At 35.3% G+C, this 22,500-nt stretch overlaps 2 protein-coding genes and 1 non-coding gene across 3 annotated transcripts in view; 1 reads left to right on the plus strand and 2 right to left on the minus strand.

Moving 5' to 3' along the window:
* Nucleotides 1-2,882, minus strand: part of LOC149722743 (uncharacterized) — a 4,470-nt gene extending 1,588 nt beyond the window's left edge. The window contains exons 1-3 of the mRNA XM_089893696.1: nt 2,760-2,882; nt 2,640-2,708; nt 1-2,586 (exon numbers count right to left, since the gene is read on the minus strand). The exon at nt 1-2,586 is cut by the window's left edge and continues 1,588 nt beyond it. Of these exons, the coding sequence (XP_089749822.1) occupies nt 1-2,586; nt 2,640-2,708; nt 2,760-2,882 (2,778 nt within the window). The remainder of the gene's footprint in view (nt 2,587-2,639; nt 2,709-2,759) is intronic.
* Nucleotides 2,883-2,984: 102 nt separating this feature from the next.
* Nucleotides 2,985-15,202, minus strand: LOC149722744 (uncharacterized). Its single transcript, XM_089893697.1, has 3 exons — nt 14,878-15,202; nt 14,776-14,824; nt 2,985-3,711 (listed from the first exon to the last, which is right to left on the minus strand). The coding sequence occupies exons 1-3, from the start codon at nt 14,933-14,935 to the stop codon at nt 2,985-2,987; spliced, it is 834 nt and encodes a 277-aa protein (XP_089749823.1). The 5' UTR covers nt 14,936-15,202.
* A 6,957-nt stretch (nt 15,203-22,159) lies between these two features.
* The window catches only part of LOC149722745 (small subunit ribosomal RNA), a 1,812-nt gene continuing 1,471 nt past the window's right edge, over nt 22,160-22,500 (plus strand). Inside the window, exon 1 of the ribosomal RNA XR_016387194.1 lies at nt 22,160-22,500. This exon is cut by the window's right edge and continues 1,471 nt beyond it. This is a non-coding gene — a ribosomal RNA (small subunit ribosomal RNA).

Here is a 22,500-nt window from a genome sequence, read left to right on the forward strand (position 1 = left end):
GCTTACCTCGTCTATAATAATAACTTGAAATGAGTTGAGTCCCCAATTAATTTGCATTGGTTCATCGTCGTTTACCGGGATTTTAAAGGCAGCATGTACTGTCTCAGATGTTATTGTATCTCCAAAATGTGCTTTGTATGTTTGGGCAAGAATTCCTGTTGGGCATGCAACCATGATTCTTAGGTTTAAAGAGGCAGCATGTTCAATTACCTGGTAAAGGCAAGTTGTTTTGCCTGTTCCATGCGAACCTTGGAGCAGACGTGGTTTGTAAGGTTCAAAAGAATTCGTGTTTTCCAAAATAACATGTAATTGTCGTTTCACATCAAAATAAAAGGATTTTTGTCGCCCGTGCAACGTTTGTTGACATATGCTACTAGATTCATCGAAGTTTAATTGCGTAGTTGACAGAATGTGCCTTTGCCACAAAGACTTAATTTTTCTTAAGCTCTCAACATTATTGAGCATAGTTGAAATGTAAAACTCTTTGTCACCACGATTTTTCATATACTGTATGATGTGTTCATTGCTGTACCAAAATGAAGGGTTTGACTTTGTTGCTAGGTAAAAATAAGCTATTGAGTTTGGTGTTATTGAAAAATCTGAAGGAATAAGGTCGGAGTATCGTTTAAACGGTATGTTCAGTAAAGTGTGCTGCCAGAGGAAGTCGTCTGTGAATATATTTGCCATTGGTGTTCCAACAACAACGATTCTGTTAGGGCTGTAACGCTTGGGCTGGTCTTGGGAGGTGACAAAGATTCTTAAAAATTGTAAGAATGATAAGTCTTTCAGTTCATCTGACCGGTTTTCATACATTTGTATTTGCTTGCATCGGTTTGCTTGGTTAATGGTTGGGACAATGTATCGCTTTGTTGTACTGCTAGTTTTTGATAATTTCATAGAGGAAAGTAAGAAGATCATTTCGGGTTCACTTGGACTAATTGTTGTTACTATCTTGTAAGCTGCGCGATGTGATCCAGCTGAAGCAAGATCTAATGGAGACATAAACGATTCTTTAAATTTTGATACATAACTTGTAACATAACGTAAAATCATAAGGTGACCGTCACTGGTTTGAACGTCCATTGAACAGTTCAGAACTTCGGAAATCGTATCGATATATGCCCGTAAATTCATTTGAGCAGATGTAGGAGGATATAGCAAACGAATGGAATCTTTTTGCCGGTCAATGGCTGTTGCTTCTGTTCGTACCTGGAGACATGGTGATCGTTGATGAGACTTTTGCGTAGCATGAAGCAGTGCAGCGAATTGTGGTTCGTTTTTTGGCAGCACTGCCTGAATCCGATTCGTATCAATGCACGCTAATTGGTGGAGCCAAATGAGCAAATGTATGTGTATCGTTCCCCGTTTTTGAAATTCAACCCGGTAGAAATACGTTTTTACATTCGGAATTGATTTGTGTCTATAATTGGACAATACATGTTCTTTCCAATTACCGGTTCCTTTTCCAGTTATGTAACCAGTAACAATTTCGCCGAGGACGTGTCCAATGTGCAGTGCTTGGAGACTTGAATGATCCAAAGGGGTTTTCCCCAAGTACTCCAATAATTGTTCCAAGTGTTCGTTTTGGGGAAATGTCCATTCGTAAGGGTTTATCGTCACAAACAGTTCAGGTGGTCCAAATTGGTGTACAGTGTCTACTAGAAAAGAATGTTGCCACTTCCAGTATGCTGGCGAAAATGGTTTTCCATCCAATGCGCGTTGTGGAGAACACCCAGAAATTCGGCCAGAATTAATAGCTCCTGTTACAGTTTTGAAAATCCATCGATCGAAATGAAACTGCAGTAATTCAAAGTTGCAACTGTAATCCAAAATTGGCGATGTCACCTTTGTTAAGAATGAATGTTTAGCACTGAGGTGTCTTGTTCCGCCTTCAATAAATGTTTCACATAAACTGTTGAATGGATATAATAGTGGCCATAAAGCACATTCAATTCCTTGTTTTTGAAACACATCAAAAAAATGCAAGGTTTGATCTGATGGCAAACTTTCTGCAAATTCGACATATTTTTTGTAAGAACTTTCCCTGCAATTTACGAGAAATTCGTAAGCCAAATGCAATTTTCTTCGTGATTGATCATTATTTACACTGGCTATTGCTTGTTCTACATTTGTTGCTTTTTTGGTAATTCTTAAACCCCCGGTTTTGATTCGATATCCGTGTTGTTTTCTGCAATATGGTCCGCAGTCAATGTTGAAAGGGGAAAGAAGACGATGTTCTTTCTGTGTTAATCCTTTCAAGCAATCAGGCCACAATGAAACATTTGGAACACTGTAATTTCCTCTGGTACAATTGCTGCAGACATGGCTTGTAGCAACTGGCCTCTTTATGAAATTGGGTTTTAATGTTTGACAACATAAACAGAAGCAAAGGTGGCACCTAGTCCAAGACAATTTTTCAATCCAATGTTTTAAATGGCCAGAAACTTGCTTTCGCTTAATTGTACCCACTGAGATGTGAGACAATTCAGAAAAAAGTTGGGAATTAAAAAATGTAACTTTGGCTGTTTCACGACGCGTCAAACGTTCTTGTTTCTCTTTGGCAGCAGCGCTACGTTTTTGTTCCATCTAAAAATGGTAACATTAAAGCTTCAAAAGAAAATTTTTAAAACTGAACATACCTGGGGATCAGAAACGATGCAGCAAAATTTTGGATTCATATTCAAATTGACAGATACTATTGAAATGACCTATAAGAGAAATACGTTAATCAGTTGTTAAACATAGAAATGTCATTTTACCTTTATGTAATCTGGACGAAATAACTGCGTAATTGCTGAATTTTTCAGAAATATTTCAGTAATAATTAATGTTACTAGATTAATCTGAAAAATAATAGTATAATTAAACATAACTACATACATTTAACACAATAGTATAATTAAACATAAAAACATACATTTAACACAAGCACAGACTGTACAAAAAAAACCGGCTAAATTGCAGAAATTAAAATAATATTGCATTCACATTCGTTTTTTTGATGTGGAAGGCAAACAGTCATCTAAATCAATGTCTAATTTTCGTTTTTTACGTTCTGCGATTAAGTCTTTTAATGTTTTCACTGGACTTTTCTCAGATTCATTAACAGTAGATTTGTGCATAATATCCTCTGCTGCTGCTTCAGCATATGTTGCTAAGGAAGGATTTTCCAAAAATGAAGTAAGATTGTTTCCCTCAAAGCATTGTTTGGAAACATGGTCTATATGAGTTGAAACATATTTTGCTGCTTTTAAATGCAGACCCATTGAAAACATTGATGCTCCTATATGTATAAAAGAATCAATATAGCTGTCGTAAAGTTCACCCTTTTTCTTCAGAGAACTTAGCAGAATTTTAATTTGTTTTGCCGTTTGTTTCACTTCAGTTTCCTTTTCAATTTTATCCATATGTTTGATTATACGTTTTACGATTTCGCCAAATTCTGTAAAAAAAGGTTCGAACGAGATATCTGAAAGGTCGTTTGAAATTCTTTCCCAGTTCTTTGTTGTTGTCTCAGTGAGTTCACTAAGAGCAATCCCAGGACGAGTAAACCACTCGCATGTAAAATTTTTTAATTTCATTTTAAAATCTTCGTCAGTTGCTGTTCTTGGTAGTGTAGCCACACCGTAAGGTCTGAGAAAATCTTTGGGAAATTGCTGGAAGTAGTTGATTTTTCCACTGTTTTCTCTTTTTTTGGACGAGGACGACATTCTGTAAATATTAATGCATAAAATCTTTGCAACTGTTTTAATAAATGTATACCTAAAAGGTGATTTACTTCCAGGAAGAATAGATTTTAAAATATGAAAATTTATTTTATAAGATATTGTAAATGCATCCACTATACCTACAAGATCTGGACGATTACAAGAGACACCATGCGATTGTTAAGTAATTAGTTTCTAGACACCAGTTGCAGTTTTATTATTACCAACAATTAACACAAACAGTCAAAACAAAAATAGAGTCATCGTTAGTTGGATATATTTAAATTTTATTTTTTTTACTTTAAAAGACTAGTAGTTTTATTAATTGGAAAATTAAAAAGTTTACACCTTTTGTATTTATTAGGTAAGTGGTGACACCATGCGGTTGCTTACTAATTAGTTTCTAGACACCAGTTGCAGTTTTAATTTTAATTGAAAAATTGTCAAAACATAAATAGAAACCTCGTTAGTTCGTTATATCTCAACTTTATTATTAGCTTTAAAAAAACTAATAGTTTTACCATTAGAAAATTAAAAATTGTCATCTTTACTATTTCTTAGCTCAGTGATGACACCATGCGGTTGTTAACTAATTAGTTTCAGAAACCAGTTGCAGTTTTAATATTTCTAACAATTAATACAAATTGTCACAACAAAAATAGACAAACCATTAGTTAGTAAAATCTAAACTTTATTTTTTCGCTTTAAAGTAATACAAGTTTGAATAATTTGAAAATTAAAAACTTTTTTATGTTTTCATTTATTAAGTCAGTGGCGACACCATGCGGTTTTTAAGTAATTAGTTCTTGCCACTAGTTAAACTTTTAATTTGATTAACACTAACAATTAAAACAAACAGTCAAAGCAAAAATAGAGACACCATTAGTTAGTTATATCAAAACTTTAATTTTTAGCTTTAAAAACTAATAGTTTTAATATTTAAAAAATTAAAAACTTTACATCTATTGTATTTATTAGGTAAGTGGTGACACCATGCGGATGCTAACTATTTAGTTTCAGACACCAGTTGCAGTATTAATATTTCTAACAATTAACACAAATTGTCACAACAAAAATAGACAAACCGTTAGTTAGTAAAATCTAAATTTTATTTTTTCGCTTCAAAGTAATACAAGTTTAAATAATTGGAAAATTAAAAACTTTTTTATCTTTTCATTTATTAAGTCAGTGCGACACCATGCGGTTTTTAAGTAATTAGTTCTTGCCACCAGTTGCCGTTTTAATTTTACTAACTAATAAAACAAACAGTCAAAGTAAAAATAGAGACACTATTAATTAGTTATATTCAAACTTTATTTATTAGCGTTAAAAAACTAATAGTTATAATATTTAGAAAATTAAAAACTTTACACGTTTTGTATTTATTAGGTCAGTGGTGACACCATGCGGTTGCTAACTAATTAGTTTCTAGACACCAGTTGCAGTTTTAATTTTGCTAACAATTGAAACAAACAGTCAAAGTAAAAATAAAGACACTATTAGTTAGTTATATCTAAACTTTAATTTTTAGCCTTAAAAACTAATAGTTTTAATATTTAGAAAATTAAAAACATTACACCTATTGTATTTATTAGGTAAGTAATGACACCATGCGGTTGCTAACTAATTAGTTTCAGAAACCAGTTGCAGTTTTAATATTTCTAACAATTAATACAAAATGTCACAACAAAAATAGACAAACCGTTATTTAGTTAAATCTAAACTTTATTTTTTCGCTTTATAGTAAAACAAGTTTAAATAATTAGAAAATTAAATTTTTTTATGTTTTCATTTATTAAGTCAGTGGCGACATCATGCGGTTTTTAAGTATTTAGTTCTTGCCACCAGTTAAACTTTTAATTTTACTAACAATTAAAACAAACAGTCAAAGCAAAAATATAGACACCATTAGTTAGGTATATCAAAACTTTAATTTTTAGTTTTAAAAACTAATAGTTTTAATATTTAGAAAATTAAAAACTTTACGCCTATTGTATTTATTAGGTAAGTGATGACACCATGCGGATGCTAACTATATAGTTTCAGATACCAGTTGCAGTTTTAATATTGCTAACAATTAACACAAATTGTCACAACAAAAATAGAGAAACCGTTAATTAATTAAATCTAAACTTTATTTTTTAGCTTTAAATTAATACAAGTTTAAATAATAAAAACATTAAATTTTTTTTTTATTTTGTCAATTATTAAGTCAGTAGGGACCCCATGCGATTGTTAAGTAATTAGTTCTTAGACACCAGTTCCAGTTTTATTTTTACTAACAATTAACACAAAGAGTCAAAACAAAAATAGAGTCATTGTTAGTTAGATAAATTTAAACTTTATTTTTAACTTTAAAAGACTAGTAGTTTTACTAATTGGAAAATTAAAAACTTTACACTTTTTGTATTATTAGGTAAGTGGTGACACCATGCGGTTGCTTACTAATTAGTCTCTAGACACCAGTTGCAGTTTTAATTTTATTAACAATTAAAAAATTGTCAAAACCTAAATAGAAACCCCGTTAGTTAGTTTTATCTAAACTTTATTATTAGCTTTAAAAAAACAAATAGTTTTAACAATTGGAAAATTAAAAATTTTTACCTTTAGTATTTCTTAGCTCAGTGAAGACACCATGCGGTTGCTAACTAATTAGTTTCAGAAACCAGTTGCAGTTTTAATATTTCTAACAATTAATACAAAATGTCACAACAAAAATAGACAAACCGTTAGTTAGTTAAATCTAAACTTTATTTTTTCGCTTTACAGTAAAACAAGTTTAAATAATTAGAAAATTAAAAACTTTTTTATCTTTTCATTTATTAAGTCAATGGCGACACCGTGAGGTTTTTAAGTAATTCGTTCTTGCCACCAGTTAAACTTTTAATTTTACTAACCATTAAAACAAACAGTCAAAGCAAAATTAGAGACACCATTAGTTAGTTATATCGAAACTTTAATTTTTAGCTTTAAAAACTAATAGTTTTAATATTTAGAAAATTAAAACACTTTACACCTATTGTATTTATTAGGTAAGTAATGACACCATGCGGATGCTAACTATTTAGTTTCAGACACCAGTTGCCGTTTTAGTTTTACTAACTAATAAAACAAACAGTCAAAGTAAAAATAGAGTCACTATTAATTAGTTATATCTAAACTTTAATTTTTAGCTTTGAAAAACTAAAAGTTTTAATATTTAGAAAATAAAAACTTTACACGTTTTGTATTTATTAGGTCAGTGGTGACACCATGCGGTTGCTAACTAATTAGTTTCTAGACACCAGTTGCAGTTTTATTTTAATAACAATTAAAACAAACAGTCAAAACAAAAATGAGACACCATTAGATAATTATATCTAAACTGCAATTTTTAGCTTTAAAAAACTAATAGTTTTAAAACTTAGAAAATTAAAAACTTTACACGTTTTGTATTTAGTGGTGACACCATGCGGTTGCTAACTAATTAGTTACTAGACACCAGTTGCAGTTTTAATATTTCTAACAATTAATACAAATTGTCACAACAAAAATAAACAAACCGTTAGTTAGTTAAATCTAAACTTTATTTTTTCGCTTTAAAGTAATACAAGTTTAAATAATTAAAAAATTAAAACCTTTTTTATCTTTTCATTTATTAAGTCAGTGGCGACACCATGCGGTTTTTAAGTAATTAGTTCTTGCCACCAGTTAAACTTTTAATTTTACTAACAATTAAAACAAACAGTCAAAGCAAAAATAGAGACACCATTAGTTAGTTATATCGAAACTTTAATTTTTAGCTTTAAAAACTAATAGTTTTAATATTTAGAAAATTAAAAACATTACACCTATTGTATTTATTAGGTAAGTAATGACACCATGCGGTAGCTAACTAATTAGTTTCAGAAACCAGTTGCAGTTTTAATATTTCTAACAATTAATACAAATTTTCCAAAAAAAAGAGTCAAATCGTTAGTTAGTAAAATCTAAACTTTATTTTTTCGTTTTAAAGTAATACAAGTTTAAATAATTAGAAAATTAAAAACTTTTTTATCTTTTCATTTATTAAGTCAGTGGCGACACCATGCGGTTTTTAAGTAATTATTTCTTGCCACCAGTTATACTTTTAATTTTACTAACAATTAAAACAAACATTCCAAGCAAAAATAGAGACACCATTAGTTAGTTATATCAAAAGTTGCAGTTTCAATTTTATTAACAATTAAAAAATTGTCAAAACATAAATAGAAACCCCGTTAGTTAGTTATATCTAAACTTTATTATTAGCTTGAAAAAAACTAATAGTTTTAACAATTGGAAAATTAAAAAATTTCATCTTTAGTGTTTCTTAGCTCAGTGATGACACCATGCGGTTGCTAACTAATTAGTTTAAGAAACCAGTTGCAGTTTTAATATTTCTAAAAATTAATACAAATTGTCACAACAAAAATAGAGAAACCGTTACTTAGTTAAATTTAAACTTTATTTTTTAGCTTTAAAATAATACAAGTTTAAATAATTGGAAAATTAAAAACTTTTTTAATTTTTCCGTTATTAAGTCAGTGTCGACACCATGCGGTTGTTGAGTAATTAGTTTCTTGCCATCAGTTGCAGTTTTAATTTTACTAACAATTAAAACAAACAGTCAAAACAAAAATGAGACACCATTAGATAATTATATCTAAACTTTAATTTTTAGCTTTAAAAAACTAATAGTTTTAATAATAAGAAAATTAAAAAAATTATTCCTTTTTCATTTATTAGGTCAGTGATGACACCATGCGGTTGCTAACTAATTAGTTACTAACCACCAGTTGCAGTTTTAATTTTACTAACAATTAAAACAAACAGTCAAAGTAAAAATAGAGACACTATTAGTTAGTTATATCTAAACTTTATTTTTTAGCTTTAAAAAACTAATAGTTTTAATATTTAGAAAATTAAAAACTTTACACGTTTTGTATTTAATAGGTCAGTGGTGACACCATGCGGTTGCTAACTAATTAGTTACTAGACACCAGTTGCAGTTTTAATATTTCTAACAATTAATACAAATTGTCACAACAAAAATAGACAAACCGTTAGTTAGTAAAATCTAAACTTTATTTTTTCGTCTTAAAGTAATACAAGTTTGAATAATTAGAAAGTTAAAAACTTTTTCATCTTTTCATTTATTAAGTAAGTGGCGACACCATGCGGTTTTTAAGTAATTACTTCTTGCCACCAGTTAAACTTTTAATTTTACTAACAATTAAAACAAACAGTCAAAGCAAAAATAGAGACACCATTAGTTAGTTATATCGAAACTTTAATTTTTAGCTTTAAAAACTAATAGTTTTAATATTTAGAAAATTAAAAACTTTACACCTATTGTATTTATTAGGTAAGTAATGACACCATGCGGTTGCTAACTAATTAGTTTCAGAAACCAGTTGCAGTTTTAATATTTCTAACAATTAATACAAAATGTCACAACAAAAATAGACAAACCGTTAGTTAGTTAAATCTAAACTTTATTTTTTCGCTTTACAGTAAAACAAGTTTAAATAATTAGAAAATTAAAAACTTTTTTATCTTTTCATTTATTAAGTCAATGGCGACACCGTGAGGTTTTTAAGTAATTCGTTCTTGCCACCAGTTAAACTTTTAATTTTACTAACCATTAAAACAAACAGTCAAAGCAAAATTAGAGACACCATTAGTTAGTTATATCGAAACTTTAATTTTTAGCTTTAAAAACTAATAGTTTTAATATTTAGAAAATTAAAACACTTTACACCTATTGTATTTATTAGGTAAGTAATGACACCATGCGGATGCTAACTATTTAGTTTCAGACACCAGTTGCCGTTTTAGTTTTACTAACTAATAAAACAAACAGTCAAAGTAAAAATAGAGTCACTATTAATTAGTTATATCTAAACTTTAATTTTTAGCTTTGAAAAACTAAAAGTTTTAATATTTAGAAAATAAAAACTTTACACGTTTTGTATTTATTAGGTCAGTGGTGACACCATGCGGTTGCTAACTAATTAGTTTCTAGACACCAGTTGCAGTTTTATTTTAATAACAATTAAAACAAACAGTCAAAACAAAAATGAGACACCATTAGATAATTATATCTAAACTGCAATTTTTAGCTTTAAAAAACTAATAGTTTTAAAACTTAGAAAAATAAAAACTTTACACGTTTTGTATTTAGTGGTGACACCATGCGGTTGCTAACTAATTAGTTACTAGACACCAGTTGCAGTTTTAATATTTCTAACAATTAATACAAATTGTCACAACAAAAATAAACAAACCGTTAGTTAGTTAAATCTAAACTTTATTTTTTCGCTTTAAAGTAATACAAGTTTAAATAATTAAAAAATTAAAACCTTTTTTATCTTTTCATTTATTAAGTCAGTGGCGACACCATGCGGTTTTTAAGTAATTAGTTCTTGCCACCAGTTAAACTTTTAATTTTACTAACAATTAAAACAAACAGTCAAAGCAAAAATAGAGACACCATTAGTTAGTTATATCGAAACTTTAATTTTTAGCTTTAAAAACTAATAGTTTTAATATTTAGAAAATTAAAAACATTACACCTATTGTATTTATTAGGTAAGTAATGACACCATGCGGTAGCTAACTAATTAGTTTCAGAAACCAGTTGCAGTTTTAATATTTCTAACAATTAATACAAATTTTCCAAAAAAAAGAGTCAAATCGTTAGTTAGTAAAATCTAAACTTTATTTTTTCGTTTTAAAGTAATACAAGTTTAAATAATTAGAAAATTAAAAACTTTTTTATCTTTTCATTTATTAAGTCAGTGGCGACACCATGCGGTTTTTAAGTAATTATTTCTTGCCACCAGTTATACTTTTAATTTTACTAACAATTAAAACAAACATTCCAAGCAAAAATAGAGACACCATTAGTTAGTTATATCAAAAGTTGCAGTTTCAATTTTATTAACAATTAAAAAATTGTCAAAACATAAATAGAAACCCCGTTAGTTAGTTATATCTAAACTTTATTATTAGCTTGAAAAAAACTAATAGTTTTAACAATTGGAAAATTAAAAAATTTCATCTTTAGTGTTTCTTAGCTCAGTGATGACACCATGCGGTTGCTAACTAATTAGTTTAAGAAACCAGTTGCAGTTTTAATATTTCTAAAAATTAATACAAATTGTCACAACAAAAATAGAGAAACCGTTACTTAGTTAAATTTAAACTTTATTTTTTAGCTTTAAAATAATACAAGTTTAAATAATTGGAAAATTAAAAACTTTTTTAATTTTTCCGTTATTAAGTCAGTGTCGACACCATGCGGTTGTTGAGTAATTAGTTTCTTGCCATCAGTTGCAGTTTTAATTTTACTAACAATTAAAACAAACAGTCAAAACAAAAATGAGACACCATTAGATAATTATATCTAAACTTTAATTTTTAGCTTTAAAAAACTAATAGTTTTAATAATAAGAAAATTAAAAAAATTATTCCTTTTTCATTTATTAGGTCAGTGATGACACCATGCGGTTGCTAACTAATTAGTTACTAACCACCAGTTGCAGTTTTAATTTTACTAACAATTAAAACAAACAGTCAAAGTAAAAATAGAGACACTATTAGTTAGTTATATCTAAACTTTATTTTTTAGCTTTAAAAAACTAATAGTTTTAATATTTAGAAAATTAAAAACTTTACACGTTTTGTATTTAATAGGTCAGTGGTGACACCATGCGGTTGCTAACTAATTAGTTACTAGACACCAGTTGCAGTTTTAATATTTCTAACAATTAATACAAATTGTCACAACAAAAATAGACAAACCGTTAGTTAGTAAAATCTAAACTTTATTTTTTCGTCTTAAAGTAATACAAGTTTGAATAATTAGAAAGTTAAAAACTTTTTCATCTTTTCATTTATTAAGTAAGTGGCGACACCATGCGGTTTTTAAGTAATTACTTCTTGCCACCAGTTAAACTTTTAATTTTACTAACAATTAAAACAAACAGTCAAAGCAAAAATAGAGACACCATTAGTTAGTTATATCGAAACTTTAATTTTTAGCTTTAAAAACTAATAGTTTTAATATTTAGAAAATTAAAAACTTTACACCTATTGTATTTATTAGGTAAGTAATGACACCATGCGGTTGCTAACTAATTAGTTTCAGAAACCAGTTGCAGTTTTAATATTTCTAACAATTAATACAAATTTTCACAACAAAAATAGACAAACCGTTAGTTAGTAAAATCTAAACTTTATTTTTTCGTCTTAAAGTAATACAAGTTTGAATAATTAGAAAGTTAAAAACTTTTTCATCTTTTCATTTATTAAGTAAGTGGCGACACCATGCGGTTTTTAAGTAATTACTTCTTGCCACCAGTTAAACTTTTAATTTTACTAACAATTAAAACAAACATTCCAAGCAAAAATAGAGACACCATTAGTTAGTTATATCAAAACTTTAATTTTTAGCTTTAAAAACTAATAGTTTTATTATTTAGAAAATTAAAAACTTCACACTTTTTGTATTTATTAGGTAAGTGGTGACACCATGCGGTTGCTTGCTAATTAGTTTCTAGACACCAGTTGCAGTTTCAATTTTATTACCAATTAAAAAATTTTCAAAACATAAATAGAAACCCCGTTAGTTAGTTATATCTAAACTTTATTATTAGCTTTAAAAAACTAATAGTTTTAACAATTAGAAAATTAAAAAAAAATCATCTTTAGTATTTCTTAGCTCAGTGATGACACCATGCGGTTGCTAACTAATTAGTTTAAGAAACCCGTTGCAGTTTTAATATTGCTAACAATTAATACAAATTGTCACAACAAAAATAGAGAAACCGTTACTTAGTTAAATTTAAACTTTATTTTTTAGCTTTAAAATAATACAAGTTTAAATAATTGGAAAATTAAAAACTTTTTTATTTTTTTCCGTTATTAAGTCAGTGGCGACACCATGCGGTTGTTAAGTAATTAGTTTCTTGCCATCAGTTGCAGTTTTAATTTTACTAACTAATAAAACAAACAGTAAAAAAAATGAGACACCATTAGATAATTATATCTAAACTTTAATTTTTGCTTCAAAAAACTAATAGTTTTAATAATTAGAAAATTAAAAAAAGTATTCCTTTTTCATTTATTAGGTCAGTGATGACACCATGCGGTTGCTAACTAATTAGTTTCATACACCAGTTGCAGTTTTAATTTTACTAACAATTAAAACAAACAGTCAAAGTAAAAATAGAGACACTATTAGTTAGTTATATCTAAACTTTATTTTTTAGCTTTAAAAAACTAATAGTTTTAATATTTAGAAAATTAAAAACTTTACACGTTTTGTATTTAATAGGTCAGTGGTGACACCATGCGGTTGCTAACTAATTGATTACTAGACACCAGTTGCAGTTTTATTATTTCTAACAATTAATACAAATTGTCACAACAAAAATAATCAAACCGTGAGTTATTTAAATCTAAACTTTATTTTTTCGCTTTAAAGTAATACAAGTTTAAATAATTAGAAAATTAAAACCTTTTTTATCTTTTCATTTATTAAGTCAGTGGCGACACCATGCGGTTTTTAAGTAATTAGTTCTTGCCACCAGTTAAACTTTTAATTTTACTAACAATTAAATCAAACAGTCAAAGTAAAAATAGAGACACTATTAGTTAGTTATATCTAAACTTTATTTTTTAGCTTTAAAAAACTAATAGTTTTAATATTTAGAAAATTAAAAACTTAAAATAATACAAGTTTAAATAATTGGAAAATTAAAAACTTTTTTATTTTTTTCCGTTATTAAGTCAGTGGCGACACCATGCGGTTGTTAAGTAATTAGTTTCTTGCCATCAGTTGCAGTTTTAATTTTACTAACTAATAAAACAAACAGTAAAAAAAATGAGACACCATTAGATAATTATATCTAAACTTTAATTTTAGCTTTAAAAAACTAATAGTTTTAATAATTAGAAAATTAAAAAAAGTATTCCTTTTTCATTTATTAAGTCAGTGATGACACCATGCGGTTGCTAACAAATTAGTTTCAGACACCAGTTGCAGTTTTAATTTTACTAACAATTAAAACAAACAGTCAAAGTAAAAATAGAGACACTATTAGTTAGTTATATCTAAACTTTATTTTTTAGCTTTAAAAAACTAATAGTTTTAATATTTAGAAAATTAAAAACTTTACACGTTTTGTATTTAATAGGTCAGTGGTGACACCATGCGGTTGCTAACTAATTGATTACTAGACACCAGTTGCAGTTTTATTATTTCTAACAATTAATACAAATTGTCACAACAAAAATAATCAAACCGTGAGTTATTTAAATCTAAACTTTATTTTTTCGCTTTAAAGTAATACAAGTTTAAATAATTAGAAAATTAAAACCTTTTTTATCTTTTCATTTATTAAGTCAGTGGCGACACCATGCGGTTTTTAAGTAATTAGTTCTTGCCACCAGTTAACTTTTAATTTTACTAACAATTAAAACAAACAGTCAAAGCAAAAATAGAGACACCATTAGTAAGTTATATCGAAACTTTAGTTTTTAGCTTTAAAACTAATAGTTTTAATATTTAGAAAATTAAAAACTTTACACCTATTGTATTTATTAGGTAAGTAATGACAACATGCGGATGCTAACTATTTAGTTTCCGACACCAGTTGCCGTTTTAATTTTACTAACTAATAAAACAAACAGTCAAAGTAAAAATAGAGACACTATTAATTAGTTATATCTAAACTTTAATTTTTAGCTTTGAAAAACTAAAAGTTTTAATATTTAGAAAATAAAAACTTTACACGTTTTGTATTTATTAGGTCAGTGGTGACACCATGCGGTTGCTAACTAATTAGTTTCTAGACACCAGTTGCAGTTTTATTTTAATAACAGTTAAAAAATTGTGAAACATATACTACATTCAGTTTGTAATCAACCGTTTAATTTGGCATTGCCATAGCGACACCATACGTTTGGTACCTGAATTGGGTGATATACCTATGTGGCCTATATGTCAAAATAATATTACAATAAGATACAAATTAAAAAATTAAGACACAATGACACCAACCTGTAATTCCGCTGTACTTTACAAATGCAAATTCCTAAAAGTTTAATACCTAAGAACAAACCAATTATTAAACATTTAATATTGTAACAGTTTTGTACTCACGTGCGTTCGCTATGATATCACAAGTAATCTGACCACAGTTCGACATCCAAACCCACATTCACGTGGCTGAAAGTCACCGTCACGATTAACCGCACACAGCACAACCAAATAGCGTGACGATTACTGGAGCGTGTACAATGACGCAATAATTAAAGGCCACAATATAAATCAATTAACAGTATCACGTGTTCCGCTAATATGCAGTACGTTTCAAACTAAAGTCTATTATATTTGTAGACAACGGCACAAACAGTCAAAACAAAAATAGAGTCATCGTTAGTTAGATAAATATAAACTTTATTTTTTAACTTTAAAATACTACAAGTTTAAATATCTGGAAACTTTATGCCTTTTTTATTTAGTAAGTCATTGGCGAGACAATGCGGTTGCTGAAAGTCACCGTCACGGTTAACTACACACAACACAACCAAATGGCGTGACGATTACTGGAGCGTGTACAATGACGCAATAATGAAAGGCCACAATATAAATCAAATAACAGTATTACGTGTTCCGCTAATATGCAGTACGTTTCAAACTAAAGTCTATTATATTTGTAGACAACGGCACAAACAGTCAAAACAAAAATAGAGTCATCTTTTGTTAGATAAATATAAACTTTATTTATTAACTTTAAAATACTACATGTTTAAATAACTGGAAACTTTATGCCTTTTTTATTTAGTAAGTCATTGGCGACACCATGCGGTTGCTAAGTAATTGGTTTCTTGACACTAGTTGTAGTTTTAATTTTACTAACATGAAAACAAAATTGTCAAAACAAAACTTGAGACACCGTTAGTTATATATAAACTTTATTTTTAAGCTTTAAAATTCTAGTTGTTAAATAACTTATTGATTACACCATTTGCATCAGTTTAATTTCACTAACAATTAATACAAATTACTCACATGATAAAAGCCCGCATCACGTTTTTTAACGCTTAGATGAATAAACACTTTGCTGTTTCAGTTCATGTTAAACGATTAACATAAAATATATTCTATATGAGACATTAGGCGGTTGTTATTTAATTCATTTGTTAATACCACTTGCAACATTATTAAGTTTTAGTGATAGTTATAACAATTTGTGTTACCGGAATAAAATCGTCAATAGGTTTGGAAAATTTTTTTTAATATTGGTGACACCATGCGGTTTTTAAGTAATTAGTTTCTAGACACTACTTGCAGTTTTAATTATACTGACTATTAAAATAAATTGTCACTAAAAAAATAGAGACATTGTCAGTTCTAAACTTTCTTTTCAGCTTCAACAAATACTAGTTTTACTAATTCGAAAATTAAAAACTTTAATCATATCAATCAAAGATACAAATTAAACTTGATCAGACAAGAATTTAATTCTCAAGCCGGCGCCAAATGTGAAATTAATTCTCAAGCCAGAGCCAAATTTTTAATTTTTAAATTTTAATTCATGAATAGTAACAAGTGATGCGCTATTTTGTAGTACACACTCAACTGCCATGGAATATTGTTCAGCTCAATACTTTATGATTTACTATCCATTACATTTTTAGACATCGACTCCAAAACAGAGCACAGCGGGACTACACATGTTCGTAGTCCCGCGGGGTTCCTTTTTCGAGTCAATGTCAAATGACGTTTTCGGCAATAACTTAAAAACTAAGGGCCTCCAAAAAAAATCCCGGCGGCTAGGGGGGGGTTTTTGGCCCTTCCGCAAAAAATGGCACTTCCAGTTTCATGGAGTAAAAAAATGAAGAAAAGTTACCATTAATATAATGTGACTTATATGTCACAAAGAACTATATGAATCTTAAGTACATTTCAGTGTACTAGAGAAGTTACATTGTACTGCTGCGATGCAACACTAGGACACACTGTTAGTTACAATAACTGGCTTGTGGCAGCCAAGCGTTCATAGCGACGTTGCTTTTTGATCCTTCGATGTCGGCTCTTCCTATCATTGTGAAGCAGAATTCACCAAGCGTTGGATTGTTCACCCACTAATAGGGAACGTGAGCTGGGTTTAGACCGTCGTGAGACAGGTTAGTTTTACCCTACTGATGAAGTGTTGTTGCGACAGTAATCCTGCTCAGTACGAGAGGAACCGCAGATTCAGACATTTGGTTCATGTGCTTGGCTGATAAGCCAATGGTGCGAAGCTACCATCTGAGGGATTATGACTGAACGCCTCTAAGTCAGAATCCCGCCTGGAAAGCGACGATGCGTTCGTGCCTCGGCCTCGAGAGGCATAGTTAGTCGGCCCGAAGGGTCGTCGGTAGAGCCCATATCCGAACGAAGAGTCCGCGGCAAGTGTCGGACTCGCAGTCGGTTGATCCTCCTGCTCGAATGGCGGGGTGCTAAATCATTCGCAAACGACCTAGTTGAAGATCGGGGTGTCGTGATCATTAGAGCAGTAATCTCACTGCGATCTGTTGAGAGTAAGCCTCAAGATCTATCGGTTTGTCCGGCCAGTAGCTCGGACGAAAGAGGGAGTAGCCTTTCGGGGTTGCTCTTTTTTTTCCCAAGGGCTATTTTCGGGACTTCGTTTTTTTTTCAAAGGCTATTTTCGGGACTTTTTTTTTTTTTTCAAAGGCTATTTTCGGGACTTCGTTTTTTTTTCAAAGGCTATTTTCGGGACTTTTTTTTTTTTTCAAAGGCTATTTTCGGGACTTTTTTTTTTTTTCAAAGGCTATTTTCGGGACTTTTTTTTTTTTTCAAAGGCTATTTTCGGGACTTCGTTTTTTTTTCAAAGGCTATTTTCGGGACTTTTTTTTTTTTTCAAAGGCTATTTTCGGGACTTTTTTTTTTTTTCAAAGGCTATTTTCGGGACTTTTTTTTTTTTTCAAAGGCTATTTTCGGGACTTCGTTTTTTTTTCAAAGGCTATTTTCGGGACTTCGTTTTTTTTTCAAAGGCTATTTTCGGGACTTTTTTTTTTTTCAAAGGCTATTTTCGGGACTTTTTTTTTTCCAAAGGCTATTTTCGGGATTTTTTTTTTTCAAAGGCTATTTTCGGGACTTTTTTTTTTTCAAAGGCTATTTTCGGGACTTCGTTTTTTTTTTCAAAGGCTATTTTCGGGACTTCGTTTTTTTTGCAAAGGCTATTTTCGGGACTTCGTTTTTTTTTCAAAGGCTATTTTCGGGACTTTTTTTTTTTTCAAAGGCTATTTTCGGGACTTTTTTTTTTCCAAAGGCTATTTTCGGGATTTTTTTTTTTTCAAAGGCTATTTTCGGGCCTTTTTTTTTTCAAAGGCTATTTTCGGGACTTCGTTTTTTTTTCAAAGGCTATTTTCGGGACTTCGTTTTTTTTTCAAAGGCTATTTTCGGGATTTTTTTTTTTTTCAAAGGCTATTTTCGGGATTTTTTTTTTCAAAGGCTATTTTCGGGACTTTTTTTTTTTTTCAAAGGCTATTTTCGGGACTTTATTTTTTTTTCAAAGGCTATTTTCGAGACTTTTTTTTTCAAAGGCTATTTTCGAGACCATTTTGACTCCTGACCCGTGACCCATGACCTCTGACCTCTGACCCCAGGTTGTGCGGATTGACCCTGAGGTTGATAGTCGACCGTTTGCAGATTCGACCTTGGTAGGTGAAATGTCACTGGCAAAGTATCCAACCAACGACAGGCTTAAGCAATCGTTGCTCTCTTGTTTAAGCTTGACCTCTGACCCCTGACCCCAGTAGTCGACCTTGAGTTCGGAGGTCGACCGATAGTCCATTCGACCTTGGTAGGTAAAATGTCACTTTCTAAATATCGAACCAACGACAGGCTTAAGCAATCGTTGCTCTCTTGTTTAAACTTGACCTCCGACCCCTGACTCCTGACCTCATTGGTCGACCTTAAGATCGAAGGTTGACCGATTGCCGACCCGACCATGCTAGGTCGTTTTAAACTAAGCTAAAACGTTAGCCCGACGTCGGGCTTCGTTGTGGTGGAAGCTGTTCGCCCATGGCCGTTTTACAATTGCGCCGGGCTTCCCGAGCTCTCCGCGGGGTGCCGAGGTGCCCCTTGCCGCGGAGCCAGATCCCCGAGGTCGTGATCGAAGTCGCTCGGTCGGAGGTCGACCGATTGCCGACCCGACCATCCTAGGTCGTTTTACACTGAGCGAAAACGTCGGCCCGACGTATTGCTTCGTTGTGGTGGAAGCTGTCCGCCTCCGGCCGTTGTACAATTGCGCCGGGCTTCCCGAGCTCTCCGCGGGGTGCCGAGGTGCCCCTTGCCGCGGGGCCAGATCCCCGAGGTCGTGATCGAAGTCGCTCGGTCGGAGGTCGACCGATTGCCGACCCGACCATCCTAGGTCGTTTTACACTGAGCGAAAACGTCGGCCCGACGTATTGCTTCGTTGTGGTGGAAGCTGTCCGCCTCCGGCCGTTGTACAATTGCGCCGGGCTTCCCGAGCTCTCCGCGGGGTGCCGAGGTGCCCCTTGCCGCGGAGCCAGATCCCCGAGGTCGTGATCGAAGTCGCTCGGTCGGAGGTCGACCGATTGCCGACCCGACCATGCTAGGTTGTTTTACACTGAGCGAAAACGTCGGCCCGACGTATGGCTTCGTTCTGGTGGAAGCTGTCCGCCTCCGGCCGTTGTACAATTGCGCCGGGCTTCCCGAGCTCTCCGCGGGGTGCCGAGGTGCCCCTTGCCGCGGAGCCAGATCCCCGAGGTCGTGATCGAAGTCGCTCGGTAGGAGGTCGACCGATTGCCGACCCGACCATCCTAGGTCGTTTTACACTGAGCGAAAACGTCGGCCCGACGTATTGCTTCGTTGTGGTGGAAGCTGTCCGCCTCCGGCCGTTGTACAATTGCGCCGGGCTTCCCGAGCTCTCCGCGGGGTGCCGAGGTGCCCCTTGCCGCGGAGCCAGATCCCCGAGGTCGTGATCGAAGTCGCTCGGTCGGAGGTCGACCGATTGCCGACCCGACCATGCTAGGTTGTTTTACACTGAGCGAAAACGTCGGCCCGACGTATGGCTTCGTTCTGGTGGAAGCTGTCCGCCTCCGGCCGTTGTACAATTGCGCCGGGCTTCCCGAGCTCTCCGCGGGGTGCCGAGGTGCCCCTTGCCGCGGAGCCAGATCCCCGAGGTCGTGATCGAAGTCGCTCGGTAGGAGGTCGACCGATTGCCGACCCGACCATTCTAGGTCGTTTTACACTGAGCGAAAACGTCGGCCCGACGTATTGCTTCGTTGTGGTGGAAGCTGTCCGCCTCCGGCCGTTGTACAATTGCGCCGGGCTTCCCGAGCTCTCCGCGGGGTGCCGAGGTGCCCCTTGCCGCGGAGCCAGATCCCCGAGGTCGTGATCGAAGTCGCTCGGGCGGAGGTCGACCGATTGCCGGCCCCACCAGGCTAGGTTGTTTTACACCATGGTAAAATGTTGGCCCGACGTCGGGCTTCGTTGTCGTGGAAGCTGTTCGCCCCCGGCCGTTGTAGAATTGCGCCGGGCTTCCCGAGCTCTCCGCGGGGTGCCGAGGTGCCCCTTGCCGCGGAGCCAGATCCCCGAGGTCGTGATCGAAGTCGCTCGGTCGGAGGTCGACCGATTGCCGACCCGACCATGCTAGGTTGTTTTACACTGAGCGAAAACGTCGGCCCGACGTATGGCTTCGTTCTGGTGGAAGCTGTCCGCCTCCGGCCGTTGTACAATTGCGCCGGGCTTCCCGAGCTCTCCGCGGGGTGCCGAGGTGCCCCTTGCCGCGGAGCCAGATCCCCGAGGTCGTGATCGAAGTCGCTCGGTAGGAGGTCGACCGATTGCCGACCCGACCATTCTAGGTCGTTTTACACTGAGCGAAAACGTCGGCCCGACGTATTGCTTCGTTGTGGTGGAAGCTGTCCGCCTCCGGCCGTTGTACAATTGCGCCGGGCTTCCCGAGCTCTCCGCGGGGTGCCGAGGTGCCCCTTGCCGCGGAGCCAGATCCCCGAGGTCGTGATCGAAGTCGCTCGGGCGGAGGTCGACCGATTGCCGGCCCCACCAGGCTAGGTTGTTTTACACCATGGTAAAATGTTGGCCCGACGTCGGGCTTCGTTGTCGTGGAAGCTGTTCGCCCCCGGCCGTTGTAGAATTGCGCCGGGCTTCCCGAGCTCTCTGCGGGGTGCCGAGGTGCCCCTTGCCGCGGAGCCAGCGCAGGAGGTCGATCCCCGCGGGTGGCCTGCGCGGCTGTCGGGCTCCACTGCGGGAGGTGGTGTAGGTGCTTGGAGCGCAGCGGGTCGATCCACGGGAGTGGCTTGCACGGCTTTCGGTGGCCACTGTAGGAGAGTATAGGCGCTGGGAGCGTAGGAGGTCGATCCCCGCCGGTGGCATGCGCGGCTGTCGGGCTCCACCGCGGGAGGTGGTGTAGGCGCTGGGAGCGCAGCAGGTCGATCCACGTGGGTGGCTTGCACGGCTATCGGTTGTTACTGCAGGAGAGTGTAGGCGCTGGGAGCGCAGCAGGTCGATCCACGGGGGTGGCTTGCACGGCTATCGGTTGTTACTGCAGGAGAGTATAGGCGCTGGGAGCGCAGCAGGTCGATCCACGGGGTGGCTTGCACGGCTATCGGTTGTTACTGCAGGAGAGTATAGGCGCTGGGAGCGCAGCAGGTCGATCCACGAGGGTGGCTTGCACGGCTATCGGTTGTTACTGCAGGAGTGTGTAGGCGCTGGGAGCGCAGCAGGTCGATCCACGGGGGTGGCTTGCACGGCTATCGGTTGTTACTGCAGGAGAGTGTAGGCGCTGGGAGCGCAGCAGGTCGATCCACGGGGGTGGCTTGCACGGCTATCGGTTGTTACTGCAGGAGAGTATAGGCGCTGGGAGCGCAGCAGGTCGATCCACGGGGGTGGCTTGCACGGCTATCGGTTGTTACTGCAGGTGAGTATAGGCGCTGGGAGCGCAGCAGGTCGATCCCCGCGGGTGGCCCGCACGGCTGTCGGGCTCCACCGCGGGAGGTGGTGTAGGCGCTGGGAGCGCAGCAGGTCGATCCACGGGGGTGGCTTGCACGGCTATCGGTTGCTACTGTGAGGTGTTTGCGTCGGCTGGCAAAGGGTGCGCTGAGCAGAAATGTTACTGTTCGTTTGCGCTGCCAATTGCCGTTTTGGTCGTATCGAGTGGTTTTGTCGCAGCTAGTTGCAAGTCGATCTCGCGGCGGTTAACAGGGAATAGCGGGCAAGAGCTCGCCCTCGTACCGCCGCGCGATAAGGTGACAGGTTTTCTAAGCTCTGAAAAGAGCAAAGTGGTCGGATTACTAATCCATTGCGCGCTTCGGCGTGCTTGGGTGGCGTCCGCGACGCGGGGCGAGCGACCCCATCGCGCGGCCGCCCTTCGGGGTGGCGGTTACGTTGTTACCTGGTTGATCCTGCCAGTAGTGATATGCTTGTCTCAAAGATTAAGCCATGCAAGTCTAAGTACGAGCTCTCGTACAGCGAAACTGCGAATGGCTCATTAAATCAGTTATGGTTCATTTGATCGTATGGTTTACTTGGATAACTGTGGTAATTCTAGAGCTAATACATGCAAACAGCGCCGACTTCGCGGGAGGCGTGCTTTTATCAGACCAAAAACCGACCGCGGCTCCGGCCGCGTTCGACTGGTGACTCTGGATAACCTGGCGGATCGCACGGTCTAGCACCGGCGACGGATCATTCAAGTGTCTGCCCTATCAACTTTCGTCGGTACGGTATTCG

The sequence above is a fragment of the Ciona robusta genome, unplaced genomic scaffold (genome assembly GCF_009617815.1).
Source record: "Ciona robusta unplaced genomic scaffold, ASM961781v2 AP042762.1".
In the NCBI taxonomy this organism is placed as follows: domain Eukaryota; kingdom Metazoa; phylum Chordata; class Ascidiacea; order Phlebobranchia; family Cionidae; genus Ciona; species Ciona robusta.

Excerpts from the sequence above, each read along its gene's own strand:
- LOC149722744 (XM_089893697.1), bottom strand. The coding sequence starts at position 14,935 with ATGTGGGTTTGGATGTCGAACTGTGGTCAGATTACTTGTGATATCATA. Across the intron at positions 14,825-14,877 it reads TGATATCATAGCGAACGCAC|GTATTAAACTTTTAGGAATT; the intron begins GTGAGTACAAAA and ends GTTTGTTCTTAG. Across the intron at positions 3,712-14,775 it reads AAAGTACAGCGGAATTACAG|AATGTCGTCCTCGTCCAAAA; the intron begins GTTGGTGTCATT and ends TAATATTTACAG.